The sequence below is a fragment of the Entelurus aequoreus genome, linkage group LG04 (assembly GCF_033978785.1).
Source record: "Entelurus aequoreus isolate RoL-2023_Sb linkage group LG04, RoL_Eaeq_v1.1, whole genome shotgun sequence".
NCBI lineage: Eukaryota > Metazoa > Chordata > Actinopteri > Syngnathiformes > Syngnathidae > Entelurus > Entelurus aequoreus.
This window is the reverse complement of record NC_084734.1, coordinates 59620799-59632912: the sequence shown is the minus strand read 5'-3', so window position 1 is coordinate 59632912 and position 12114 is coordinate 59620799. Positions and strand designations below refer to the sequence as shown.

The 12114-nt window shown below is 36.3% G+C and overlaps 1 protein-coding gene across 1 annotated transcript in view; it reads right to left on the bottom strand.

Annotated features, from left to right (window-relative positions):
- The window catches only part of mgarpa (mitochondria localized glutamic acid rich protein a), a 34445-nt gene that overhangs the window by 17637 nt on the left and 4694 nt on the right, over window positions 1-12114 (bottom strand). The window contains exons 2-4 of the mRNA XM_062045374.1: window positions 7549-7649; window positions 4539-4644; window positions 2790-2810 (exon numbers count right to left, since the gene is read on the bottom strand). Of these exons, the coding sequence (XP_061901358.1) occupies window positions 2790-2810; window positions 4539-4644; window positions 7549-7649 (228 nt within the window). The remainder of the gene's footprint in view (window positions 1-2789; window positions 2811-4538; window positions 4645-7548; window positions 7650-12114) is intronic.

Genomic DNA, 12114 nt, shown 5'->3' with positions numbered 1-12114 from the left:
GGAACACTACTAGTAGGACTAAAAAAGTTGAACAAATGACTACTGACTGCATCTGAAGTAAACAAGCTACATCAACACCTTAGTTACATAAATCACATTCTGAAAAAAATAGTCAAAGGAGAAGACTTAAAGGGGTGCCTTTTGGAACACCTCAGTTATGAAAATCATAAGTTTGGACCCCAGTGTTCTATGTTTGCTAGCAAGTTTTATATGTCAATACAAGGATCTGCCAATGTGCTATGGGTGGTCCAACTTCCTTCATATAACAAGATAATTCTTGCATTTTAGAGATTTGCAGTTTGTCTCCCAAATTATGAACAGCACTATGTGGTATGGTGTTATTCCCGAGCCGGATTTGGGTGCCAATTGAAAAGTGTTAAAAGATTTAGCAGCACTGGGCAACAAACATCGGAAAAGTCACTAATGTCCAATGGTTTAGGAGGAGGAAAATGGTTTTCCTTTTTAGATCCGAAGTGTCCACTTTTATGAGGAATATCCAAAGGATTACAGAGGACCTTAGCGTTACCTTTACACTGGAAAGAGTAAAGACACAGAGTTAGTGAAATGAAAAATAATTAAGTAGAATTAAGCACACAGTTATTGTAAATTAGTCATTGTAATCAGATTTGTAGATACAGAACCTTTGGTGTGGTACAGAGGTCTACCCATTTCCCCAACAGTGCAGTTTAAGTGAAAGACAGGAAGTTATTTGATGATAGAAAAAATAGTACTGCAGAGTGAGGGGGGAAATATAGGGGAAGGTAACGTTATAAGGTTTGAGGGTAATCACAAGTGGTTGATGGGGTTAGGATTAACTACACAACAGTGTATTAGGTGACACAGTAATGTACATAGAAATTACCTGGATATTACCGTTCAAAGAACCCACATTTAAGGAAAATGCAGGAGGCTTTGTACAAGTTTACATATTAAGTATAATTAAACAAACTTTGAGCTTAAGGGTTCCGTTTAGGGATGGGCGATCTGGCCTAAAATCTACATCACAATACACAGAGCCACGTGTTGGCCACCGCCGTAACCTAATGAGGCCGCCGGGGCTAAGAAGTGCTGTGACATTATAAAAACTGTAATATCTAGATCAGGGGTGCTTTGCGGTCCGCCAAGTCGTTTGTTTGGCCTGTTAAAGCTTGGCTTCAAAATTTTATAGAAAATCATACTTTCAAGCTCACACAACCATTGATAAAATGTCCACAAGGCTAACTACTGTTGAGTTGAGTTGCTAAATGGTAAATGGGTATAGCGCTTTTCTACCTTCACGGTAGTCAAAGCACTTTCAGACACTATTTCCACATTCACACACAAATTCAAACACACATTCCCACGCTGATGGTGGGAGCTGCCATGCAAGGCTTTAACCATGACCCATCAGGAGCAACGCTGAAGTGTTTTGCTCAAGGACACAACAAACGTGACTCGGATGGCGGATCGAACCAGGGACCCTCAGGTTGCTGGCACGGCCGCTCTACCAACCGTGCCACACCGTCTCAGCTCTCTATTGAACGTGACAAACTCCACTATCTCTTATATGATCGTATGGGGGCTAAACTCATCACTCATGGTGCGACTGTGAGCTTAAAATTGCCGTGTTGAACACATTTTAACTTTGGCCTTTGGAGGCAAAATATTTCGGCACCCCTGATCTAAGTAATCTAAATCACAAAAAAACAGTAGTTTCTTTCAGTTTGCTGTCTTTCAACTACCTAAGCTTTGCTGTAACGTAGCATGGCATGCGCACAGCAATGCTGGTTGTGCTCGATAAACTCTGACCGAGATGCACCGGTACTTTAATTCCGTTTTTTAAATATGAATAGTGCCCTGAAAAATCAAAACATTAAAAAGCAAGACTGAAGATTATGCATTTGCTTTGAAAATCATAACATTAATATATTCTAAGACCTTCCATAGTCGTGTTTAATACATTTTATGAGATTTTGATAGGATTTAAAGGGGAACCACACTTTTTTGAAGGATTTGCCTATCATCCACAATCCTTATGTGAGACAAGAACACGTCTTTCCCTTTCCTGTGTATTCTAAAAAGTTAAAAACTGCTCGTAAGAAGCAGCTGACAATGCAGGTAATGGGAATATGATATATTCCGTCTATAAAGCCCACTAAAAACTTCCAAAAAGCATTTAATATACATGCTGTAAGTAACGTATCTTCCAGGCTATAGAGTGCACTGGTTTTAAAGCTGAACCTACCAAATTTTTAAAGAAAAAAAAAAGTTTACATATATTAGTCTTACGAGACTATAAGTGGCAGATATATACCGGTACAAAAAAGTAGCTGTTTATAGACCGTAAATTACAATACAATCCCTATGTTAGCTCCTACAATAACAACTATAGCTTGGTTAGCAGGTTGCGGCATGTAAATAGAGCGTTGTTGGCAGTTTTTTTTATAGGGCTTTATAGGTGAATAGATTAATCCCATTACATGCATTGTTAGCTTCCTCATACTAGCAGTTTTTCAATATTTAGAACACAGTGTGTGCTCTTGTCTCACATAAGGATTGTGGATGATAAGCAAAATTTAAAACAAGTGCTTTTTAAGACCTTAAATTCAAATTATTGGATTTTAGACATTTTAAGGCTTTTCAAGACACTATGGGTACCCTATTTATGTTCATATACAAATTTGGGATTTCTGGCATACATAGACTTTTAGTCAGATTTTCACGCACACTTTTTTAGACATAGTCTCAGAACATTTGGTTGTCAGGTAACAAACAAGCATAGCATATTTAATTTTTCCAATTTAACTTACCATCCTCATCATCATTCTTGCCTGTAAAAAAATAGACAAAGAGTCAGCGTTTTCTGAATCGGACAGTGACACTATTGTAAATGCATTTCTTTTCATGACACACGAGAACAGTACAATTGTAAACACATGACCATGATGTAAGGAGGGAAATAGGGGCAACTTTTGTTAAGATTTAACAAAAGTAAAAGCGAATAAAAGCTGAACTTATTTGTAATTATATAAAAAAAAATTAAGGTAAGAAAATAAAATCATAACTCGAAATATTTGTGAAAACATTTAAGATTTTGTTTTAGGCCATATCACCCAGCCCTATTTTAAAGTGATTCATTCTAATTTAATTAGATGCAATGCAAATAGGTTTATGACAGGAATTAGGGCTGAACGTTTAAAAAAATAAAAAAATAATATTCCCTGTAATTTATTCAGTTTTTATCTATAACACATGATAAATTATTTTAATAGGACCAACTACATATTTTATCTGTACGCTGAGCCTATTTGTTGGAATTAGGTCAGATATGTAGTTTTATTAAAAAATGTTGTTTTGTCATTACGCTTTACTTCCGTTACTGTATGTAAAAACCTGCACAGCAACAATGTGATTTCCCCATTGTGGGATAAAAAAAGTCTATCCTATCTCTCAAAATGGATCGGGAATCTCTGTGAGATTGATACTATTTTGATCATATCTATTTACTCGCAAACTGTGTAAGTCTTTCGGTGTTATAAATCAGGGGCCTTACTTATCAAGCTTCTTAGAATTACTCCTAAGAAGTCTGCTAAGAGTTGACTTAAGAGTAAATAAATTCTTCGCTGAAAGCTGCACTTAAAAGTTAGTTATCAAGCGTCTTACTCACACTTTCAGCGAAGTGTAGGACTGAATCTTTAGTGTCACACTCAGAGCTGAATTACGACATTACTATGTGCCGTAAACGGAATTTTAGGTGACGTCATTTCTGTGTCCATAGAAATGACCAATCACGGAATGGAATCCGTTGTCTAAGAATAAAGAAATATCTTGGAAATATTTAAGTGGACAATGGGAGTGTATATTTTGACAATAAACTACAAAATAATACAAAACAAACTAGTCCCCGCCGGCACTCACGCTACCGCTCCCTCTCTTCTATCGCCCACACACTCACTGACGTCACTCACCTCACGGCCACACACATACGCTACTGTCATAACATTTTCTTTCCAATTCATTAATTAGGCAACTAATTTGAAACTGGTGTGGGTGGCTCTATATATACTAGCCCACTGCAGACACATGCAGAAATCAACAAGGAATCGAAAAGTATTAAATCTGTGACAAAAATAATATCCGCTCTGTCTAAACGATACCGTTTGATCAGCTGCTCGTCATCAAAAAAACAAAAAACATTGTTCCGTTCCCTGAACGTTCGCGCACGTCTCTCTCGCCTCAGTGCCATCCCCTGCTGGCAACTCCTAACCACTTAAGACACCTCTGAAGGTCTCTTAAATATCATGGAGAGTAGGAGTGATTCTTAGACTTAAGAACGTTGATAAAAAGCTTTTATTCTTAAGTTTGAGAGTAGGACTAAATTTCGCAAATTCTCAGGACTTAAGTGTAAAATGGCACTCTAAGAAGCTTGATAAGTACGGCCCCAGATCTATATGATAATAGCTTTAATATAAAAGCAACTTGTTTTTCCACTCTACTGGTACTTTAAGCTTAGGGGAAGTGAATTTGTGATTATTTTTTGGGCCTTAAGAAATACTTACTCTGAGGAGGCCATGGTTTGGGAACCCACTCTTCCTTGCGTCTAGCATTGATTTCCTCAATGCGATCTTTGTACTTGGCATTGTCAGTGGACACAGTCTTGTATACCTGAGGAGAGAAATCATGATCGTCTTACTTTTGTAATGTTTGAAAATGTCTCATATGGATCATGCAGGGTTTCCCCCAGATTGCCAATATACCTGTGGCGCCTAGGAGCGTGGTCAATATGACATCAAATAATTTGCATAATCGGTGAATGCAAATATTTTATTTTAAATGGCTAAAAACATGATTTACATACATTTAAAAACACATCTGTTTTATTAGGTATTAGTATTAAGTTAAGACATTTTTCTTGTATTGTATCGTTTTGCTCTATTTTTCAATTGTTGCTGCTTATTGAACAATGTAATAAATAAAGGCTGCACTTTTTTAAGAATTTTTAAAGTTTCTAGAGACTTCTCCAATCCTTTTAGATATGTTTTCCTTCTGAAAAACGACAAGCAACAAATCTAGCATCTATTTCTAGTGTTCTTGGAGACTACTCGTGTTTGGAGACTCTTTGCTTCTGTCGCTCCATGTCCACATAAAACAGCAATAGCCTCTACTGTCACTCAAAAACACTGATGTCACACTCGCTTTGCGCTGCTGCCCCAGCTGCACTTTCTCTCTTTGGAAGAGCGCCACTGTCCTCTTAATATTTGCACATTGCACGTTTTGTAGATCTCTGTCCGGAGGCATATCTCGAATATATTAAAGTACGTCCAAGTACGCCCTCGCTTCAGACAATCGCGCGTGTCTTGCTTACATCACAACATCTTGTTTCGGCTTTGCTGTTCGGTGATCAAAGTCTTTTTTGGTCGCCAAATTTTTGATGTATCATTTGTCAATAGTGTGTAAATATTAGGCAAATCTTAAAATATATTACTTAAATTTGTTTCCACATAAAAAAACAAATGTTTAAGGTGTGGCGGCCCGTTGAAGTAATTAAATTATGACTACGTACCCGCTGCGGCATTCATAATTTAAAAGCAGTTAAGTAGTGCCAGGATGACAAAGTCTTCAAATGTATCAACATTTTTTGATTCTCAGTTGGTTTTATTTGCACAAATCTCTCAATCAACTTCAGTCATAGATAAAAAATAACCAACGCGTTGTGCTTTGAATGCCCATTTGATTGACTTGTCAGTTATTTTTTTTATTTTGAAAGATTTGCTAAAAATTATTTACCCTATCACAAAAAAAAAGTAATAAAGTTTTATTACTAATATTATGTATATTCTGGCCTGATCTCCAGTAATCCAGCCCTTTAACTTGTACTGTATGTATGATTACTCTTTTTATACACATTTTTCAAAATAAAGAAAATGACATAATTAGATCAAATGTGCATTTAAAGAGTTAAAAAAGGGGGGAAAACATGACATATTTGCTATTTTTATTTAGGACTGAAATTTATGAAGATATTTGTATTAAAAAAGTTGAAAATATGAATCTAAAAACGTTTGACTTAACTTTTTCGTCTACTACTTAACTGGGCTAAAATTATTTCCCTGTGAATAGTTGACATTTCAAAGAATTTGAAATTAAATACTAGAATTACATGTTAAAAAAACAACAAACAAACAAAGTTATGGTCAAACAGAGAGCAAATATTTACCTGAAAGGACAAAAAAGTTCCCAATATACTGTAAGGGTTAAACAAGAGAACAATTTGATACTCTTATTTGAATATTTTTCATTTACTGCAAATTATTTTTATCCAAGTGTTAAAATTGTGGTTTTATTTTCAGTGTGTGACTGTGTTTAGGCACACTCCCTGCAATACTGCACCTACAGCGTTAATTCCTAAATAGTAAAAGACATTTTTGTCACAGCTCAGAAATTATGTTGACAGTTTACATTTCACTTGCATGCAGATTTTTTGACTGATTTATTTCTAATCCGTGTGGTGGTGGAAACTGGAAAGGCAATATCATTTAAAAAAAAAACGTCACTGTCCAAACACTGGACCAACATTGATGGCAAAGGATGTTCAGTATTGAAACTGTGGTTCAATTTGATGGGGTGAAGCCAGGTTTACAGCTATGTTGTGACATGTTGTTATTATGCTGTTTGTTACTTATGTTATGTTGCAGCTATTTAAAATTGTTTTGTCAATTTGTTCTGGCCTGAAATAAATTGGCCCTTTGAAACATATCTTTGTCTTTGTGTGTTGTATGTAGACCACATTGCTTAGCAGTGTTCAGTGATGCAAATGCATGTCAAGCTGATCAACAGATTGTATTATTATCCAGTGCAATAACAGTACTGAAATGAAGGCTAAAAGGACATTAAAAAGCCTTAAAAAAATAAATAAAAAATAAATAAAAATTAGAGTTACTTTTCACAGTGACATATTACTTTTTGGTGTAAGTAACTGAGTTACTTTTGAAATAAAGTAACTAGTAACTGTAACTAGTTACTGGTTTTCAGTAACTAACCCAACACTGCATATAACACATCCCTAATTCATACCATAGTTATTATACTTTTACACTTATTAATGTCGGAATGTTATTAAATGGATATGTTCCTTTCTGACTGTACTTAAATGTATAATGTATTTATATTATTCACATGTGAATAATGCTGTAGAATAGACTGTATTTATGTTATTCACATGTGAATAAATAAATAATAAACACTTACCTACCAGTAAGTGTTTATTGTCTATTGTGAGCGAACTGTGGTGCTGAATTTCCCCCAGGGATCAATAAAGTACTTACTATTCTATTCTATTCTAAAACAGTGGCTGTACAACTAATTAAAAGATCTCTGGAACAGATTTTGGGAGTGACAATGCATCCCGGAAGAAGAGGTTCTTCTAGATTTATTATTTCGCAATCTGAAGAACTTGGAACTCAACCTGCGTCCTAGATTGTGTTTGAATTTAGAGGTATAATTGGGTTCATTTTCGGACACCTAAACAACTAAGTTGAAAATACAAAGCAATAAAATTCTATAACTCACGTATGTTACAGCACCAACAAAGGCTCCACCACACAGCACAGCGTAAAGTATGTTTTCTCCAGAGCCACCAGGCATAGATGACATTTGCCTCCGTTGCAAACCTGGAAAGACAAAAGACACAAAATGAAAATGAATAAACAATCACACAAAAAATCCCCAACCCCATTTTTTAAGAATGTGTTTGGAGTTTGGCATATGTATCTCAGTTAGTTTTCCCAATCTGTAAACTGGCCAGGATGAATATCAAGTGCATTAACACCAAGATCTAAACTACAAAATGGAAAAAAGAGAAAAACATGACATTGTTAGGGTGTAAAACGGCATTCATTGACACAGTTCGTATAAAGAGCAAACACATTGATTATGATCGAGATAGAATGTGTCATACTACTTTTCTCAGAACTATATACATGGGAATAATAACTGACACAAAATGGCATTCAATCTACATTTTGTAAATATTTTGGTAGCAGTTCCGATTTGTTATTTGTTTTAAATCGCTGCTATTTTGAGTTTGATCTTTTGTTTATACAAAAATATATACTTGATTTTCACCAGAACTTTGCTGGTCCTTATCTTTAAAGGGAAACTGCACTTGTTTGGAATTTTGACTATCACTTACAATCCCCATGTAAGACAAGAACACATACAGTACGTCTTTCTTTTTTTAATGCATTCTAAACTTTAAAATACGGCAAGTCTGAGGTGGCTAACAATGCAGCTAATGGGAGTACTGCATTTTTCCCACAAAGCCCTCTAAAAGCATCCAAAAACCGCCAACAACACTACATTTAAATCTCGTGACCTGAATATTAAGCAAGTATTAGTATCGTTATTATAAGCGCTGACGTTTGGAAACTACAGTACTTTTAGCGGCGCCATGATCACATTTATGACATAAAATGCATAAAAAATAAATAAAACACATATGTGCTTCTCTCACATAAGAATTGCAATTAATAGGAAACATTTCCAAAAAAAGTAGTTCCTTTTTAAATGAACAAAAGTGTAATAGTTGTTTTTATTCTTGTAGCAGCCTAATGAGCAGCACATTTACAGTATAAATAAATACTTCTGAATGGAATAATAATGTTTTTTGTGAGTTAGCACATGCCTACAAATGTCTCGAGCGAAATTTAAAAGCCAATGGCGAAATTAGACCTACTGAATAATTTGTAGGAGTACATTTTCTAATTCAAATAAAGGACTAATCGTTAAGCGAGTCAATTATCAGGTGACTGTCAAAATAGTCCTTAATTGCAGCCCTAATGAACGGTGCTTACTGCCATTATTTTAAGATCAGATGCAATAGACAGACTACAGATGACTTTTATTCATCCGTGCAATTAACTCCGAAGAAGTTCCACACTGCATGCACGTTCTTGTTTTATTCAAAATATTGGCGGCTGCCTCCTAATTTCAATTGTGACATAATTTACCGGTGCAGTAAATTGGACATTAGATTGGATTTTACTGATTGCATATTTATTACATTTTTTGGGGGATTCCATTGGTTTCAATTAGATCGGGGGAAATCCTACATATAACTAGTGTTAGGTATCATACCGTTAGGTATCATACCGTTAGATAACAACGGCTTTACTAACAAGATATTATCTAATTAATGACTTTTACATACGTTGCAAGTACGTTTGATATAACGTGGCACACTACTTTTGATGTGGTTGTATGTGGTCAGAAGTACAGCATGTTCAATTAAGGAAGTCTCTTTTATCTAATGCAAGCAACAGCCACCAAATGAACTTGATATCCTATATTAACTAACGCTAACACGAAACAGTGAACATATTCAACAGAGCTGTCGTCACTGCCAGCAAACTGCCGATGCTGAGCTAACCAACACAGCTGCTAAATACTGTCCTGAGCTATGGCTGACATCACTGTCACTTGGCAACGGGCACCGCCTTTTAAAAGGGACACACTCTGCTCTCATGAAACATCAGTCAGCTGCATTTTTTAAGTAACACATTGATTACATTCCCTAGTAACTAATTACATTTATTAAACAATGATTATTGTATTAGCAATTCAATTATTTTTTTGCAAAAATAAGTAACTGGAGTAATTACTTTTATAAAAATATTTGCCTAACACTGCGTACAGCCTCCACATATATTTAACCTAATCAGGGTTGCAGCATTCTGACACGACTCCCTACCCCTCTTACGCAACATGTAATCCACTCAGGTCTAAGGTTGTGCACAGGAAAAGGTGATGCACATTAAGAATAGTAGAGGAGATTTAGGTCACAAGATTAAGCCATGATATCCTGTGGTTTAGGTTATCTCCACACGAACACAGCTAATTTTAAAACTCATTATATGCCTTTTTACCTTTCGTCCAAACATAAGCAACATATTTTGTAGACCTCTACAAGTACAATTTGGTCCATCACAAATGGAATTGGGGCTACTTTTTGGCACTTGCTCATAAAAACATTAAAGCGCACCTGGTCTGCCAGAGAATAGGATGACAGAGCAGGAGGGATCAGTGTTTCAAACTGAACAACTTTGTCGCTATATTTACTGTGTTGTCAGACCTCTTTAGATACTTCTCAGGGCATTGAATCAATCGTAACTGGACTGTTCAGCTTAGGGCTGGGATAGCCCCCCCCCCGCTACCCCGAGAGGGACAAGCGGAAGTGCTTGGTGATAAAACGATATCAATATATATCGCAATAGTAAATGATATCAATAAAGAATGCATTTGACAAAACGTTCAATTATTGTTTTTCTTTCTATGTCAGAAAAAAACGGGAGTTGCTAAGCAAGGTTGGTTGCATGAACAAAGGCACTAGCGCTCTGGTTACCGAGCAATTCAGGAAATGACTACTGATCAGTGGGAGTGATACGCTAACAGCCAATCAGGTCACAGTATCAACGATCAAGTATGGTTGCGCCATCTTGTTGTCTCACAATTGAGTCTTTGCACGGAGTGTGACTAGAAACTAAAACTGTATGCTGCACAGCAAAAAAATTGTCGATAAAACAGGAAAAGTCAATTCGACAGTATGGCAGGACTTTTTTTTAAAAGGACCGTAGTCAAACCAATGTGGACCACCGTGGCCGTGCTCACCCGAGCCCAGCCCTAACTTTCTGGCACTAAACTTGCAGAAAATACTTCTTCTCAAACTTCTCTCTTTAGATTTTCACACTTTGCACTATTTTGTTACACTTTATTAAGCATTTCTTACATATTTCTTGTTTTTGCAAAACAAAAATATTTTTCCTCTGGGCCCTCATGTAACAAGCTTGCGTTCGCACAAAACCCTGCCTTAAGCACTTTTTTACGGCAACGTTTAGATGTATCAAGACTGACGATGTGGAAAAGTGCGCTGCCTCACGACAACATTTCTACAGGCTGTGGATACTTTAGTAACACACACAGGAGATGCTGGGTTAAAGTTCACATAAAAAAATGCCAAATTGTCCTACTCAGACTGACTGATGTGCCCATCAGGTACATATGAACAATATGTTTAATTGTAAAAGATTTTAAACAAATCCATCCATCCATTTTCTACCGCAATTGTCCCTCTGGATTGCGACGGGGTTATTGTGGGGGGTTTCTACAAGGAACTGTAATCTGACTCATGTGAGCAACTGTATAAACACATTTTGTTATAAGTTACAAAAAATATTTTACATTTGGTGTAATCACCCAATCACCCACCTCTTGGCCTTTGTTCAGAATTTGTCACTGCTCATAAAGGGGTCCCTCTGGGATCTGTATTAGGGCTCATCTTATTTATCTTATACATCAATTATCTCAAACCACATTTCTCTGATGCTAATATGCTGATGATACAATTATTTATTGCTCTGGATCATCTGTTGAACAGGCTGTTAATTCCCTGCAGAAAGCTTTTGTCGCTGTGCAGAATTCACTTATTGACTTAAAACAGGTTCTCAATGCTGACAAGACAAAACATATGCTGTTTTCCAAACATAGGAAGGTGCCTCAAACTACCCCGGTAGTGTCCACTCTTGAAGGGAATGTCATAGAACTGGTGCATGAATATAAATACTTTGGTGTTTTAATTGATGACTCTCTCACTTTTAAACCTTTTATTGATCAACTGATGAAGAAACTAAATCTTAAATTGGGGTTCCATAATAAGAGATGTTTTTCTTTTGGTGTTAAAAAGTGCCTGGTCTCTGCCACATTTTTATATGAATACTACTCGTTCCTGTCTTCAGATGGTGGACTGTGTTTTACCATGCTTCTTTGAGGTTCATCACAAACTGTAGAGCCATGACACACCACTGTAAATTGTACTTTCAGGTAGAATGGCCCTCTCTGTCCATCAGGAGACAGTGTCATTAGTACATTTTTAATTACAAGGCTCTTCTGGGACTATTGCCCGAATACATGTGTGCATGATTTCACAGACAAGTACGAACTCTTACGCACTGAGATCCAATGATCAGCTGTTGCTCTTTGTCTCTTTTGCTCGCACTGAGCTAGGGAAAAAAGCTTTTGTCTATGCAGCTCCTTATGCTTGGAACATGCTACAAAGAGACTGGAAGCTGACTGAATTTTTAT